We start from the raw sequence: 18,374 nt of genomic DNA, 5'->3' as shown, positions 1-18,374 counted from the left end.
ATTAAAGCAAACACAGACCTATTTAAGGAAGGTCAGTGAGAATCAATGAGGGAATCACAAACAAATCACAGAAGAATTTAAGATGATGTGACCCGCCCTGAGCCTGCTCGTGGGATAGGCGGAATACAAATATAATACATAAATAAATAAATGATAGAAAAGGACAGTCAAATATTTCTGGAGAAGGGATTCCATAATTTTGGTGCCATGACCAGAATGGTCCTTTCTTGGGTTGTCACCTGTCTATCCAGATGGTGACAGAACCTGAGGGAGGACCCCAAAGATGACAATAGCAGCTGGGGAGTAGGTGGTCCTCAAGGTATAGTGGCCCCAAGCAATATTACACAGCTTTAAATGTCAATAGCAACACCCTGAATTAAGACCAGAAGCAAACTGGGAGCCAGTGCAGGTGGAAAAATAACTTGATAGACCAGTAGGTTGATTCAGTATAAGGAAAGCTCATCTGCTTTTATTTCCCAAAGCAATAGTTCCTCCCTTTGAGGAGTGGTGACAAGGACCTGCTCTTCTTGAACTTGGAGCTTTTTTCTTGACCTTGAAGCTGCTAAAAGGACTGGAGATCATTCCGGTCTCCCAATATGCTAGAGCAACTCCAAAGAAAAGCTCAGTATCAAATCAAAGACAAGGCCCCCTTCCTTCGTCAGAGGAGGTTTGTGGCAGTGCAAAATTTGGCTGGCTGCTAAAGCCCACCTAAAATGCCTGGATCTATGGTTAGAACCAAAATTAATTACAGTGACAAAATGCTTAGATATAATCTAGAGAGCTCAAAGTTTTAACTTTTAAAAAATTAATTTTTCTCTTCAGGGACTTGCATCAGGAACAAACGGGTAAATTTTATTAATTGTGCAGCAATAACACTTACTTTTAACAAAGGGTGAATTTTTTCTACTGGGAGGAATAACGGATTTCTTCGCTTTCTCTTTTCAATTGCAGATTGAGCATCCGCTATTGCCCACTTATCAATAGGATGGGGAAAACTTTTTTGTACACGGTCCTATTAAGAAAAAAAGAGGAATTACAGCTTAGTATATAAGCAGCATGTATTCAGCAAAACAAACCAAAGAAATCAGAGGTTCCAGATCACTTTTAAAAACCCCACAATAAAGCTGTCTATTAATAAATATTTGTTGTACCTCAACATCAAGGACGCTTCTTGGTTGAGCTTGGCACAGCATATTTAACAACTGTAGAATTAATTCCTCAACATACTGCAGAGCATCGTCAGTAGATGACAGTTTAGGGTGCACCTGCATCTGAACCTACATTCAACATAAAAGATTCCATCTTAATGTTCTCACTACAGTTCTAAGGGTCATCACAGAAAAGACTAAATGCAGATTATTCAAATGTTTAGTTACCTGACTGGCCAGGGCATTTTGTTAGAATTTTTAAAGTTTCTGGTCCTTGAGTCCAAGGAGATTAGGTAGGAAACAAAATTTCATATAAATGATAAAGACAATTCTGACAATGATTTCCCTATGTCTCCTAATCAATCTTTTGACATTTAACTTTATGAGCAAAATAAGTGACTGGAAACTGATGAAGAAAATTAGGTTTGTGGCTTGGATGGACCTAGCTCTACTGACTGCACACTACAGTCAGCAAACTGAGGACTGAATCTTCCTCCATATAAAAAATCCACTGACAAAGACAGACTAGTGTGTCAAGGAGAAAGATTTCTGGAAATCTGAAGCTGGGAGAAAAATTGTGTGGGAAATGTAAGTATATAAAAATGACTCAAATTAATACTTTAATAAAATGAAATCTTTCAGATACAACATGGAACAGAAAAATTTCCTAAATATGCAGCTCAGTACAATTTCCAGTATAGATATATTGTTTTATTTAAACAGTAATTACAAATAAACCCAGCAATAGAAATGTAGCTACAAGCTGTGGAACCAATGTAACTTTGGTGGGCGAGAAAATGAATGAAAGTTGAAAACAGAAACCATGAACACTATAGGAAACAGAGGGAAGATTTTTAGCTGGGCTTTGAAACAGCAGCTTAGGTTCAACAAACTGTAAGCACCTCTTCCTGAAAAAGGCTTTCCAGGCCACCTCTGCAGCCTTCTGAAAACCTATTCCTGAAGACTGGCAGACTCTCCAGAACAGCATTGGATCAGACACATGAGAACTGCCTTTCTTCCATGCAAGCAAGCAAGCACTAGCATGCCATCGGATCCAGCCAGATCTCCGCATTTTCATGAAGAAATGGAAGAAACAGGTATTTTATGAGGGAAAAACCTTCAAGAGAAACATTCCTATAATGTACTTACAGAACAATAAATGTGAACATTAAGATCTATTTCATAGTACTATTAAAGACTTCAATGTTATTTCATCATTACACACACCTAGAAGGAGACATCTGACCAGTAAAAAAAATGGACTGACAAAATACTGTTATGTATGGCTAGAGCAGTAACTTGATTACAACTAAACAACACCTTAATCAACAGTCCTTTCATTTTGTTTTTTCCCTGCAGGGGTCAGCCTTCATATATATAAAAACATACACAGAATTGTGTGTGTGTGTGTGTAACAAAACTAAAACAAAGTAACATGAAGTCTCTGGTTTCTGTAGAAAACACGATGGAATCATAGGCAAAAGCAAATCTTTGCTATTGGTGACTGGCTGTGCTCTTGTTATGAGATGCTTGCAGTAGTAACAGGTGGTCACTAAGAAAAGCTGTTGCTATGATGACAGGCTTGCTCCTGACAGCTGCAAGGCTAGGGAACAAGCATCCTTCGTTCCTCCCTTTCTAACAAATGACACCATAATTAAAGGCAAGCTACCACATACACAATCCCATTTTGACTGCCTGAAATGGACTGCTATAATACCATAATCGGACAGCTGACAGTATAAGAGCTATCAATTTGTCTGCATGCCAGGTCAATACATCAAGTGATATAAAGAAATTAGTTCTATAAAGTGATATGAATTAGTTAGTAAATAACATACCCACTTCTAAAACAGTAAATATTCACTCAAAAATACTACCATACGGGACCTGCAAACTTGAAGGACCATCTCTCCTGGCATGATGAACCCATGCACAGACTGCAATCTTCCCCACAGTGTCTCTTCACTTAGACAACCAAGATCTGCCACACAGTGGTCCTAAGCCTTTTTGTGGTAGTCTATTCCTTTAGAATAGTTTGCCTGAGGCTATTAGGAAAGCCCCCACCCTTTAGCATTCAGGAAACTATGAAAGAGCGAACTCTCTATGAGGGCATTTCCAGTGTAGTTAATCTGGTGGCTTTATAAGGAAATTTGATGATGATATTCTGATATAAGACTTTGATTGCTGGATCTGTGATTTTTGGTACACTGCTTTGTGTCCCATTTTAGAGTTAAAATATTTTGAATAATCTAATTAGTAGCTGTATTTAGATGTCCCGTATAACTACTGTTAAATAAAAATGTCCATGAACTCAGCTTTAGTGTACGTTTCTTCTTCTTCCCTTCCTTTTCACATGGAGGATAATGAAGGAATGGTGGTTTAACAGTGAATCCTGTTATCTGTGTCATACAAATACCCAAGTTAGTTTTCCATCCATTAACCAGAACCCCAAGTCAGGATTAAATGCCAAAAAACCAGAAGGTGGTAACCTGAATAATTGTGAAATGTGTCATTTTGCCTTTTGAAAGTCTTAGCTGCTCCAACATGTTTATAAGCTTCTGAATTCAGTGGGCAAAGATGCCTTTTAATCTGAATGCTTAAATCACAGACATACTATTACACAATTATATTTAAAACAATTTTAATGGCTACCAAGTTAAATATTTTATTTATTTATTTATTTTCAAATCTGTACCCCGTCCTCCCCACAAAGCAGGCTCAGGGCGGCTTCCAACACAACATATATACAGCTTAAAACAGAATTATTAAAAACACTACAAATCAACAAGCATAAAGTCCTGGCGGCAACTAAAATTCACTTAGATGGTACACTTTCAATGGATTTCCATTTCCCAAATGTTCTAAGATGTTCTTCTGCTCGTAGTTCCTTTATGGTAACAACTCGATGGTGGATTATGGGCCAGGTGCTGCAACGGTCGGGCAATCCGACGGTGGCGGCCCCTAATTGAATGCCTGGCAGAAGAGCTCCGTCTTGCAGGCCCTGCAGAACTGTAAGAGGTCCCGCAGGGCCCTGATCTCCTCTGGGAGCTCGTTCCACCAGGTAGGGGCCACCACCGAGGAGGCCCCAACCCTAGTGGCAGCTATCCTGGCCTCCCTCGGGCCAGGGAGGGTCAACCGGTTTTGAGACCCAGACCATAGTGCTCTCTGGGGTATATACGGGGAAAGGCGGTCTCGTAGGCATGTCGGACCCTGGCCATAAAGGGCTTTAAAGGTAAGAACCGGCACCTTGAAGCGGATTCGGTATGCTATTGGCAGCCAGTGCAGTGTCCTCAGCGCAGGCTGGATGTGCTCCCATCTAGGGAGGCCCAACAACAGCCTGGCGGCGGCATTGTGCACTAGCTGCAGCTTCCGAATCCGTGACAAGGGCAGCCCCATGTAGAGAGTGTTACAGTAGTCTAGTCTCGAGGTGACCATCACATGGATCACTGTAGCCAGGTCAGCGTGGTCGAGGAAGGGAACCAACTGCCTAATCAGCCTGAGATGATAAAAGGCCGAATCAGCAGTGGCCACTATCTGGGCCTCCATAGTAAGGAAGGAATCCAGGCGCACTCTCAAACTCCAAACCTCTGGGGCTGGGACCAATGGAACCCCCCCCCCCCGGAGGTTGGAAGTGGGATCCCCACCCCCGAACCGCCCTGACTCAAGCACAGGACCTCCATCTTCACTGGATTCAACTTCAGCCGACTCAGTCTAAGTCAACCAGCCACGGCCTGCAGCCCCCAATCTAGATATTCTGGTCCAGAGTCCAACTGGCCGCCTAGCATCAGATAGAGCTGGGTGTCATCAGCGTACTGGTGGCATCCCAGCCGATACCTCCGGGCGATCTGAGCAAGGGGGCATATATAGATGTTAAATAACATCGGGGACAGCACAACCCCCTGAGACACACCACACTCAAGTGGGTGTCTCCTGGACTGCTGTTTCCCTAGCGCCACCCTTTGTCCCCAACCCTGGAGAAAGGAAGCAAGCCATTGCAGGGCAAGCCCCCGAATTCCCCATGTCGGCAAGGCGGTGGACTAGTAACTGGTGGTCAACCGTGTCAAACGTGGCCAACAGATCTAATAATAACAGTACCGCTGACCCGGCTCGATCCAGATGTCTCCGGAGGTCGTCAGTCAGGGCGACCAACGCCGTCTCCGTCCCATGTCCCAGGCAGAAGCCGGACTGGAAAGGATCTAGCATGGAAGCATCATCCAGAAAGCCCTGCAGCTGTATAGCCACCGCCCTCTCAATCAATTTGCCCAAATAGGGCAGATTGGAGACCGGTCGATAGTTGGCCAATTCGGCCGGATCTAACTATGGTTTTTTCAGGAGAGGGCGGACCATTGCTTCCTTGAGTGCCCCAGGAAACTGCCCCTCCGCGAGGGACTTGTTGATAATCTCCCTTAGGGCACCTCAAAACCCCTCATGGACGGATTTAATGAGCCAGGAAGGGCACAGATCAAAGCTGCATGCGGTTGGGCACACAGTTGCGAGCACTGAGTAGTTCACATGTAAGGTTTCCAGTAGTCTGGAGAATCAACACTTGTGCTTACATGCTCAGAATCAACTATTTTGCATGGTCAATTAGATTGCCTGACCATTTATTTATTGTTAAGTCTGAACTGGCAAACTGTGGGTTTGTGCTTGTTCTCTAAACCAGACCTGGATACCACAGCCTGGTTTCCAAAGCATAGTTTGTAATCCTTGCCTGGAAGGCAAGCTCAATCTTGAGTCTGCTGATTCATATGCAAAAAGAAATTATGTTTGCCTGAAGTAGGAAGTAATTAACTGGTTCTCAGTGTATGAGAGAAGTATACACAAAATAGCGTTCAGCAGCCACATCCCCCCCACCCCTTATCTCAGTGGTGACAAAGTGCATCCCCACTTCTTCAAATACATTCAGAAAATGGTGCTATACGAGGAGCAAGATGCAATCGCTAACATCCCAGCCAAGCAAGATGAAGGCAAGTTGAGGTATCCACAACTGCACTTCTGCTTCCTAAGTAACAAACCCAGCAAGGAGTGCAACAACTGCAAACAGAGGCCGCTTTCCAAAGCATCCAAGCACTCAAAGTGCAAAAAAACCCCTTACAGCCATCTTCTAGATCCTCAACCAATAGCTCATATAGCTCCAGTTTAGAGTCTACTAAATCCCGGTATGACAAAAGATGCCAAACAAAGAACAAAAGGCCTCCCTGGGTAAAGAGAGTAATCAGGTTGTAGCTGCACCTCTCAAAGTCCTAGGCTGAATTCCCTGGAAAGATAATAGAGGGATGAAATCTTTTTTACTGTTCCTCAGAGAAATCAAGGACTCAAGCAAGGCGGAGCTCTCTGAAGAAGAGATGGCACATCCAGAGTCTCAACTGGACCACCTCATACTAACAGAACTTTCCCCCAGTCTTTTGTCAAGGGCACTATGTACACTGCAGGTTTCCCCTAGAAAAAAGCAGGAGAAAGGAAGGCAAAATCTTAAACAAAAGGGACATGGAAACATTCCCTCAAGAACCTGCAATGCACTAACGCTTCCTTTTCCTACGGGTTTTGTCAAGATAGACAAATCTTGCTCAGTGCAAGATGATACACAAGCTAGTAAATTAGCTGTATTCATTACCCTCCGAAGCAATGAAGAAATCCAAAACCCAAATTATATTTGTTTATTTCATTGCTACCCTGCCTTTCTCTCCAGTGAGGACCCAAAGCGGTGATTAGTGGATATGGCCATAGAGGCAATGTCAGTTCCACTGTGATTCCAAGGAGATCACAAGCATGTGTACAATAAATGGGTTGAGACAGCAATTAAAAGAGTTCTATCACAACCTCAATCTTTTTGAGGGTTACATACATGTGGTCAGATGAACCTGTATCTTCAAAGGGCCTTCCCTAGGAGATGTGTGTATGTTTGTTTTAAGTGTCATCAAGTCACTTCTGATTTCTGATGACCCTATGAATTAATGTCCTCCAAAACATCCTATCATTAACAGTGTTGCTCAGGTCATGCAAACAGAGAGCCGTGACTTCCTTGATTGAGTCAATCCATCTCATGCTGGGCCGTTTTCTCTTCCTGCTGTCTTCAACTTTTCCTACCATTATTGTCTTTTCCAGTGACTCTTGCCTTCTCATAATGTGATAAAAAATATGATAGCCTCAATTTAGTCATTTTAGCTTCTATCATATTTGATTTGATCTATATCCACCCTAGCAGGTAAAGGATTCTTGTATGAATGCAAGCCATTTCGCTGCCTGAGCCATGCCATTCAAAACGTAACTAGGAGTATCACCCCTAGCTGGATCTGCACTAGACCCTCTTCGTTCTAGTTTCAGGCCAGACTATGGGACTGTGCTGGTGACCTAGTGGACAACCTCCATCTCAATGCAGACAAAGCTGATGCCTCTCTTACTAGATTTGATACTGGGGACCTTTGATACTGGGGACCAGTGTTCCCTCTAAGCTGAGTTAGTGTGAGCTAGCTCACAGTTTTTTAGCCTCCAGCTCACACATTTTTGTCTTAGCTCAGGAAGGATGGCTCCAGAGCAAACTAATTTACATGGTAGCCAAATTGCTTGCTCACAACTTTAATGTCAGCAGCTTGCAAAATAGAATTTTTGCTCACAAGACTCCACAGCTTAAAGGGAGCACTGCTGGAGACCATGACATCCTGTTGAAAACTCTTAGAGGTAGGGATTAAAGGGATGTGCTTTCATAGAATCATAGAGTTGGAAGGGACCTCCAGGGTCATCTAGTCCAACCCCCTGCACAATACAGGAAATTCACAAATACCCCCCCACACCCCCAGTAACCGCTGCTCCATGCCCAGAAAATGACAAAAAACCAACCTTCCAGGATTTCCAGCCAATCTGGCCTGGAGAAAAATTGCTTCCTAATCCCAAAGTGGTGATCAGCATGTCCTTGGGCGTGCTAACCTTCAAGCGTCATGTAACCTGTCAACACATACCTACCTGTACCTGTTGCTTTCACTCTGATAAAGTTGACAGTCTACTCCCTTCTCCTCGCCTCCATTTTATCCTCACAACATCCTGTGAGGCAGGTTAGACTGAGAAAGCGCAACTGGCCCAAGGTCACCCAGCGAGCTCCCATGGCACAAGTGGGATTCGAATTCGGGTCCAACACTCTTAACCAACTGACCCAAGTTATATTTTGTATTTTTACACTATTGTAAACCACTTCAGATCCCCACTGGAGAGAAAAGTAGGGTATCACAATAAATAAAACTAAATAAATCACATAGGCCTATTTGCACACTCCTGTACACAAGAGAAGCACAGGAGATTTCCGTGGTTTGTATACCACTACATTCATTATTGATATGGGGTGCTGCTCTTCTCTTATGGCAGTTCCAAGGTTTCACAAAAATCCTGTTGCCACTGGTAGTCCACTGAAGACTACAAGGCATTTTGATTACCTGCCAGTCAAACTCATTAATCCAGGTCCTGAACAGCATTAAAATAGGACTCAGATGGTGGATGTAGAAAAACTGGGTTTCATGAGGGGACAATATGGAGTCCACTTCAAGACCACTGGTAATAACAGATGATAACTTCAAGGGCTAGAGGTTTTATGTGCAAGGACTAATGGCTTAAGGAACCTGGAACCACCAGGAAATGTAAAAGAGCATAAACTCACTAGAACTCAAAGCAGTGAGACTAGTACTACTGGCTTCGAAGAACATTCATGGAGTGCAGGAGGAGGCCAGTCTCATTTTTATTTGGGCAGAGAAGAATCTGGCATCACTAAAGTCAGAACACTTAGTAGGAGAAGCAAACTCTTTGGTAGATTGTCAGCCCAATCTCCTAAGGAGGCAGAGTGAGACCTCCACTGTTAGGTGTTCAGTGGCAGGGATTTAACATCCCCATCATGGATATGGTTACTTCCTCTCAGAACAGGATTTATATCAGTTCTCGTACCCAGAAGCAAAGAGCATAGCTCCCAGCATCATGAGTTTCTTCCCATGACTCCTACTCACAGAGTCCTCAAAAAATCAGATATAATTGAAAGCAGAGGTAATACTAACTGATATGCACTGGTCATGGAGACCATGGCTACCAGATCTCCTGGCAGTTATGTCAGTGGCATTCACAAGATGGGACCAATCCCTTGTCATAATCTTTCAGCTCCAAAAACATGAACAAGCAGTGTGAACACAGAGAGAAGGCTGAAGAAGAGGGAATACACAGCATCAGTGGTAGCTGTGGTGGAAAAGGCAAACCCTCTGTGACTGCCCTTTTTGCCTACATAGTGGATCCAGGTAGGAGCCTTCACTGACCCTTATTCTATCATATGTAACACCTTTACTTCCTTTTCAACTACCAACACTCACGGTTTCTCTTTAAACTACCTCTCTGAGTATACGATATCAGATTCTCACATGCTTATTGCAAAGTCCCAGTTTAGGGACAAATAATTTTCCGCACAATTCCCTAGTACATGGGTATGAGAGGTTGTCATGATCTGTGCAGGACTGGGAGCAGGGCCTAGTGCGGCCTGGTCCCAGGAGAGACCTGCATGGCAGTGAGCAGACAGCCTACAGTCCCCATAAGGCTTAGCAACGGGCTATAGCCAATCAAAGAGGGAGATTCTGTGGGGAGACTGTTGAACTGTGTGAGGAGAGTGGGTCTTAGCTGTTAGCTGGGAAAAATGGTGGTCTCCTCTCGCACAACTCAGCTGAAGGGACTGTGAGAAACTCTGTGTGTGTGGTGCGGAGAGGATTCTTGCTGGCTCTCTGCGGTTTTCTCTCTCACGGAGTCACTGAGGGAGGAAAAGGCTGGTCTGAGAGGACAGGATCCCTCACTGTGGAAACAGAGTGAGTGTTAGGCAGGCTGTGGGCCTGGAAGTAAGAACAGGTAGCTGAGTTAGTTTATATTTATTTTTCCTTTTCACACTGTTATACCCTTTTTAAGCACCTTGTCTTGTCTTGTTTTCCCTGCCCCAGTGTTGTGTTAATAAACCCTTTCTGTTTAAAGTTTTTTTTCTCTGCCTGGGTCAATCATGCCCATGTTTCTTGGCTGTAAAGGGGCATTTGAAGGGGCTTGGGAAGGTACCCTGGGCCTTCTCAAGGGATTGTAAGTCCAGGGTGGTGGCGGCGGAAGGCGGAGACCCCCTGGGGTCATGACAGAGGTTATCAAGATACTCTTAACTTGTTTCTTTGAAGAGAAACTGTTACAAAGAAGAACACATAAAATGTTTAAACCTACACTATTTTAAGAATCTATATTAGCAGTCTGAGCAAATGGATTGAATCAGACACATGCTCCTCCATACATACTTCTCAACTATTTAAAATAACTGTATCTTTAGAGTCTTGCATCCCAACTGTAACTGTTTCTGTCTCTGTACAGTTAACAAGACTTAATCATTCTATAATTTTCAACCATCGCTAGTACACTTTCTCAACAACTGCCTCTCAACATTCCTTCAACTGTTGCTCCTTTTCCAGATTCTAAAAGGGATCTTCCATCTGGTTGGAAAGCTACCCATTTCATCCGCTCTATTCCAGTTATTTTGACACAAGAGCCATGGATAACAAATTCAAACTAAGTATACATATTTAAAAAGCTAAAACATGTTAGTTAAAACATCTAAATAATATACAAAATTGTGTAATGAAGTTATTTTGTCAAGGTAGCAACTCTTCGCTTCAAAATATTCTTCCACAAACAGAATCATCAAAGCTACCTACAGTGTGCACAAAAAGAGCAGGACATAACAACATCAAGCTGGTCTTGGGTTTCCTGCAAGATGGATTGGATAAGTGTTAATTAATGATAGCACACTGAAGCATCAGACAGCCATACTGAGTAGCACGCTCAGCTCAGGGTGAAAGTGAAAGTGTTTCTGTCCACTCATCCTCACACTGGTAGGTTTCTAAGGGAAACATTTATCAAGCCACTAAAAGTTCCCTGTTTCTCTAAATGAAATTTGAACTGGGTGTTTATGGCACTGATGCCAACCATCCCCAAACCAATGACTAAAATCTCCATGAAAGCTAACTCTTAAAATCCTGTGGTGACCAAGGTAGACAGGTTTCAGTAATGGAAACAATGCCATCTAATCCAAACCTGCATTTATTTTAAGCAGGCTGCAGCTGTGGCTGGGAGCACCTTTTATCATTAACATTTAGCCAGCTGTGGCCTTTTCTGGGTAAAAAAGATCTGGGGTGCATGCTCCGGTTACGTACAAGATTAGATTACTGTAGTGTGCTCTACATAGGACTGCCCTTGAGAAGTGTTTGGAAACTTCAACTGGTGCAGAATGCTGCAACAGGGATGTTGAGTGGAGTAGGTTTGTAGAGACCAAAGCATTCCAGTCTTGGCCCACCTACACTGGCTCCCAATCTGTTTCCAGGCCCAATTCAAGGGGCTGGAAAGCCTTATATGGCTTATGACCAACATCTCTGAAGGACCGCCTAATCCCTTATGAAGCTATTGAACCACTGTGGTCATCTTCCAATGTCCTGCGTTGGATGCACCCACCTTCTGAGTATGTTCTATAAAATTATCAAAGAGATGCTCAAGGAAAACAGTTAGATTGAAGCAACAGAAAAACTAAGTTCATATAAAGGTAAAGGTTCCCTTGCTCGAAAGCCAGTCGAATCTGACTCTAGGGTTGCGGTGCTCATCTCCGTTTCAAAGCCGAAGAGCCAGCGGTGTCCGAAAACGTTTCCGTGGTCGTGTGGCCGGCATGACTAAACACCAAGGCGCACGGAACGCTGTTACCTTCCCACCGAAGTGGTACCTATTTATCTACTTGCAATTTCTTGCTTTCGAACTGCTAGGTTGGCAGGAGCTGGAACTAGAGATGGGAGCTCACTCCATCATGCAGCACCCGGGTCTCGAACTGCTGACCCACTGACCTTCCACAGCCTGCAGTTCAGCGTCTTTAACCACTTGAGCCACTGCAGCTCCATAAGTTCATATACCAAGCTAAAATACAACGTAAACATCAGGAAGTAATATACACTGGAAAATTAACAGTGCATCCTATGCAGCGTTACAGTGGTGTAAAATCATTGATTTCAGTGGGCTTAAACTGAAGTTCATCTGCATAAGATTGTACTGTAAAAGTCTCATCTTGCATCACTTCACACTATTTTGATGATGGGGTACAGATTCAGAATTAAATCTGTTACAGCCATGATTTCAAGAAGATTTAAACATAGCCATCTGTATTACATCTAGAGATGTAAAATTTCCAGAAATTGAAGCCACAAGGGAGAAAAAAGTTTGGAGGTTTTTTTGGTTCTTTGAGGAAAAAATGGAAATTTGGGGGAAATTGAAATATATGCAAAACTTACTGTCCTATTAAACCTAAACTAATTTTACTGCTTTAACAACATAAAATGCATCATTTATAACTTACTTAGCATAATAATTGCAATATTTGACATATTTATGGGATAAGAGTTATAAATGCCTTAATTTTGTATGGGCAAAATTGCAATTATACTCAATACTTGAGAAAAAACTGCAACTGATGCACCCCATGTTATCTTAGCCAAATGTATCCTAATTTTTGCTATCTGTGCAGAGATAGCTAAGTTCTCAATTAAACTTTCAGCTTCCTTTTGAAGCTTTGCCCCACCTCCTTCTGATGATCTCTTTTCTCCCTCCTGCAATATAAGGCAATAGGCTACTTTTTACCCAGCCTGTGAGTAAATGCTTCACAGTGGATTGAGGGAAAGGTGAAAAGGTCAATCACATCAAGTTAAGAGGGCAACAGAAGGCAAGGCATGCAACTGTTTTGAAGCAATGAAAGCCCTGCATACTCCACGCATGAAGATGAGGTATCCTTCTATGTGCAGAAGTGCATCTTGGATTTAAGAGCACTATATGTCTTTGAACCCCCTCATGGATCACTGCCTTGTCGTGGCGAGAGGGCTTGCGTGGTTCGATGAAGCTGTGGGCTATGCCGTGGAGGGCCACCCAAGACGGACAGGCCACAGCAGAGAACGTAGACCAAGTGTGATCCCCTGGAGAAGGAAATGGCAACCCACTCCAGTATTTTTGGCTAGAAAACCCCATGGACAGTATCAAAAGGCTAAAAGATATTACTCCGGAAGATGAAGGTCGGAAGGTGTCCAATATGCTACTGGGGAAGAGCAGAGGGCAAGTAGAAGTAACCCCAGTAAAAGTGAAGTGGCTGGGCCAAAGCCGAAAGGACGCTCAGTTGTGGATGTGTCTGATGGTGAAAGGAAAGTCCGATGCTGCAAAGAACAATACTACATAGGAACCTGGAATGTAAGATCTATGGATCAAGGTAAGCTTGACGTGGTCAAAAATGAGATGGCAAGACTGAACATCGATATCTTAGGAAATCAGTGAACTAAAGTGGACAGGAATGGGCGAATTTAACTCAGAAGACCATTATATCTACTACTGTGGCCAGGAATCTCGTAGAAAAAATGGTGTGGCCTTTATAGCCAACAAGAGAGTGCAAAAGTCAGTACTGGAATACAATCTCAAAAATTACAGAATGATTTCGGTCCGATTCCAAGGCAAACCATTCAACATCACAGTAATTTAAGTCTATGCCCCAACCACTGATGCAGAAGAGGCTGAAGTGGACCGGTTCTATGAAGACCTACAACACCTCATAGAACTAACACCAAAAAATGATGTCCTCATCATCATAGGGGACTGGAATGCTAAAGTAGGAAGTAAAAAGGTAACCGGAATAACAGACAAGTTTGGCCTTGGAAAGCAAAATGAAGCAGGGCAAAGGTTAACAGAGTTTTGTCAAGAGAACACACTGGTCATAGCGAACACCCTTTTCCAACAACCTAAGAGGCGACTCTACACATGGACATCACCAGATGGGCAACACCGAAATCAGATTGACTATATAATTTGCAGTCAAAGATGGAGAAGCTCTATCCAGTCAGTAAAAACAAGACCTGGAGCTGACTGTGGTTCAGATCATGAGCTACTCATTGCAAAATTCAGACTTAAACTGAAGAAAATCGGGAAAACCACGAGGCCATTCAGGTTTGACCTAGATCGCATCCCTGATGAATATACAGTAGAGGTGAAGAATAGATTCAAGGGTCTGGATTTGATAGATAGAGTGCCTGAAGAACTATGGACAGAGGTTCGTGACATCGTACAGGAGGCAGCAATCACCACCATACCAAAGAAAAAGAAATGCAAGAAAGCAAAATGGCTTTCTGATGAGGCTTTACAAATAGCAGAGGAAAGAAGGAAAGCGAAAGGCAAAGGCGAAAAGGAAAGATTTACCCAACTGAACGCAGATTTCCAGAGAACAGCAAGGAGAGATAAGGAGGCCTTCCTGAATGAACAGTGCAAAGTAATAGAAGAAAACAATAGAATGGGAAGGACTAGAGATCTCTTCAAGAAAATTGGAGAAATCAAGGGAGCGTTCCATGCAAAGCTGGCCATGATAAAGGACAAAAACGGTAGGGACCTAACAGAAGCAGAAGAGATTAGGAAAAGATGGCAAGAATACACAGAAGAACTATACAAGAAAGACCTCAATGTCCTTGACAAACACGACGGTATAATCACTGACCTTGAGCCAGACATCCTGGAATGTGAAGTTAAATGGGCCTTAGAAAGCATTGCTAACAACAAAGCTAGTGGAGGTGATGGTATTCCAGCTGAGCTATTCAAAGTCTTAGAAGATGATGCTGTTAAAGTGCTGCACTCCATTTGCCAGCAAATTTGGAAAACGCAACAGTGGCCACAGGATTGGAAAAGATCAGTATACATTCCAATCCCAAAGAAGGGCAACGCCAAGGAATGTTCAAACTATCGCACAATTGCACTCATATCACACGCTAGCAAGGTCATGCTCAAGATCCTACAAGCTAGGCTTCAACAGTACGTGGATAGAGAACTACCAGAAGTACAAGCTGGGTTTCGAAGAGGTAGAGGAACGAGAGATCATATTGCCAACATTCGCTGGATTATGGAGAAAGCAAGAGAGTACCAGAAAAATATCTACTTCTGCTTCATTGACTATGCTAAAGCCTTTGACTGTGTGGATCACAACAAACTATGGCAGGTCCTTAAAGAGATGGGAGTACCAGACCACCTCACATGTCTCTTGAGAAACCTGTATAAGGGCCAAGAAGCGACAGTTAGAACCGGATACGGAACAACTGATTGGTTCAGCATAGGAAAAGGAGTACGACAAGGATGTATACTGTCACCTTGCTTATTTAATATATATGCAGAGTACATCATGCGAAATGACCCTTGAGATCCAGGAAAGCCGCATATAATTTCATACCCTTCCCTGATTTGTATTTATTAACCAAGTGGTTAAGGACAATGCAATGGTCTAAAGTTGACTTGCCCTGACAAAACCCAATCTGCTCTATCCCAAGGACTTGCTGCTCTAATATCCAAGACTTAAGCTTTGTGGCCAAATGTTTGGCGTAGAGCTTCCCAATGATGGACAAAAGACTTATTGGTCTGTAGTTACTTGGGAGCTGGCAATCTCCCTTTTTGAAGATCGGTACTATTATGGCATTTTTCCAGTCATCTGGTATTTGACCGGTCTTATCTATAGCAGTGAATAAATCTGCCAGAAAGGGAGACCACCACTGAGAGAAAACTTTTATGGCCTCAGGTGGTATAACATCAACACACTGGTCATAGCGAACACCCTTTTCCAACAACCTAAGAGGCGACTCTACACATGGACATCACCAGATGGGCAACACCGAAATCAGATTGACTATATAATTTGCAGTCAAAGATGGAGAAGCTCTATCCAGTCAGTAAAAACAAGACCTGGAGCTGTCGGGTCACAGCGGCGCGAATGGCGATTGATCTCTCGGGACGCTCCTGGAGGCAAATCGCCCACGCGCAGTTGGGGGGGACTCCGCGTAAGCGGAGACCCTAGGAGCCTTGGCTCCAGACCAGGGGGCACACCAGGGGGGTTGCCTCTTTGCCGACCTGACGGTCGGGGAATTAAGGCTCTCCCCACTGCCCCGAAGGCCCCGATGCGTTGTGCCCTTCGGGGACCTAGCAACGCCACCGGATCTCAAGGAGTGATGAAGCGATGATGTGAAAAAAGAAATAAGTAATCGGCAAACTGTGAGTGGACGATTGAATGTTTAAGCGCATTCTTCCCCCCCCCCCCCGGATTAAACGTATGGGAGGAGGGTGGAAATACCCCCCCTTCAATAAAGCGGGACTGTTTTAAAAGAGAGAAAAAGGGGGGAGAGTGAAAAGTTTGAAGAGGAAAGTTACCTTTTGGGAATTTTGTTGGAGCGGAGAAGAGGGATTTATCCCCAAGCTGCGCAGCACGAACTTTTACAGAATAAACAAAAACCCCAAGATGTCGGTTTTAAAGAGGGAGAAGGAGAAGGAGAAGCAGGCGAAGAAACTGGTGGGAACTTCCGGTGCTAGTCCCCGCCCTAAGGAGCCGGCTGCCACTCAACATGAAAATGAGCTGCTTCGCCCTCTGCTGGATCAAATGCAGAAAATCAGGCAAACGTTGTCTAACATGGAAAGTGTTCTCAGTAGTCAACAGGCCCAAATGACAGATACAGCTAATAAGATGGAGGAGATCACGAAGAAATGTCTGGTATCAACGGAAGAGACGCAAAAAGTTAAGAAGGTCAGCAAAATAGAAAAAAAGCTAGAATTACAAGATAACAAGTTATTGATGTTACAAGTGGAAAAATCAAACCTAACTCTCCGGTTTCAAGGCATCAAGGAAGTTGATAAAGAAGATCTCAGAAGCATACTGGCGAATGAAATAGCGCCACTGATTGGCAGTGAAGCGGAAAAATTGAGCGAAGAGATAGACCTGGTTTACAGAGCCTACTCTAATTTTACAAAGAAGAATAATCTGCCAGCAGAAGTGGTTGTTAAATTTACCAAGCAACGCATTAGAGATCAAATCTTAAAAGCGACATCTGCAAAGCCCGTTAAGATTGGAGAACAAACTATAAGAACTTTAAAATATGTACCATTTGAAATACGGAAGAAGTGTAAAGCTTATAAAGGATTGACCACATTCTTACAAAATCACCAAGTTAATTATAGATGGTTGATTCAAGAAGGACTTATTTTCAAATATAAGGATAAAAGAGAAAAGATAGACTCCGTTTTCAAAGCTCAAGACTTTTTGAAGAGACACGCCAGTTCAGAGAAAGAAGCAGAACTTGCTACATGGAAGATATTTAGCAGTGAGGAGGAAAGCGGCTCGGAAAGCAGGGATGATAATCCAGAAGGAGAAGGAGCTACAGGAGGTGTACCTTTTAACCTGAGAGACAAGAAAGGAAAGAACCCAAAAAATGAGAAACTGTTCAGAACACGCGTAAAAAGACAAGTAGATTAACAACCCGAAAGGACTTTATTAACATGACTAACACTTTAATCTTTTTTCTATTGAAAGAAAAAGAAGAAGATCGGTGCAACACAGGAGAAGCCCAAGACTGGACTATTACTAACAAAAGATTAATGTACTAATCTAACATCACTCAACACTATTCTTAATCCCTCTATATACCCTCCCTTTTTTCTAAAAATTTAAAAGCAATAAAATTCTCTCTTTTTAAAGAGAGTTTAAAATAAAAAAAACAAGACCTGGAGCTGACTGTGGCTCAGATCATGAGCTACTCATTGCAAAATTCAGACTTAAACTGAAGAAAATTAGGAAAACCACGAGGCCATTCAGGTTTGACCTAGATCGCATCCCTGATGAATATACAGTAGAGGTGAAGAATAGATTCAAGGGTCTAGATTTGATAGATAGAGTGCCTGAAGAACTATGGACGGAGGTTCGTGACATTGTACAGGAGGCAGCAATCACCACCATCCCAAAGAAAAAGAAATGCAAGAAAGCAAAGTGGCTGTCTAATGAGACTTTACAAATAGCAGAGGAAAGAAGGAAAGCGAAAGGCAAAGGCGAAAAAGAAAGATTTACCCAACTGAATGCAGATTTCCAGAGCAGCAAGGAGAGATAAGGAGGCCTTCCTGAATGAACAATGCAAAGTAATAGAGGAAAACAATAGAATGGGAAGGACTAGAGATCTCTTCAAGAAAATTGGAGAAATCAAGGGAGCGTTCCATGCAAAGCTGGCCATGATAAAGGACAAAAACAGTAGGGACCTAACAGAAGCAGAAGAGATTAGGAAAAGATGGCAAGAATACACAGAAGAACTATACAAGAAAGACCTCGATGTCCTTGACAACCACGAAGGTATAATCACTAACCTCGAGCCAGACCTCCTG

The 18,374-nt window shown here is 43.0% G+C and overlaps 1 protein-coding gene across 1 annotated transcript in view; it reads right to left on the bottom strand.

Moving 5' to 3' along the window:
* Positions 1 to 18,374, bottom strand: part of SOS1 (SOS Ras/Rac guanine nucleotide exchange factor 1) — a 73,999-nt gene that overhangs the window by 50,662 nt on the left and 4,963 nt on the right. Inside the window, exons 2-3 of the mRNA XM_015418059.1 lie at positions 1,152 to 1,277; positions 881 to 1,012 (exon numbers count right to left, since the gene is read on the bottom strand). Coding sequence (XP_015273545.1) covers positions 881 to 1,012; positions 1,152 to 1,277 — 258 coding nt within the window. The remainder of the gene's footprint in view (positions 1 to 880; positions 1,013 to 1,151; positions 1,278 to 18,374) is intronic.

This window comes from Gekko japonicus, unplaced genomic scaffold (genome assembly GCF_001447785.1).
Source record: "Gekko japonicus isolate JY-2015 unplaced genomic scaffold, Gekko_japonicus_V1.1 scaffold1394, whole genome shotgun sequence".
In the NCBI taxonomy this organism is placed as follows: domain Eukaryota; kingdom Metazoa; phylum Chordata; class Lepidosauria; order Squamata; family Gekkonidae; genus Gekko; species Gekko japonicus.
The sequence above is the reverse complement of the archived record's forward strand: the minus strand, read 5'-3'. Positions and strand labels throughout refer to the sequence as shown.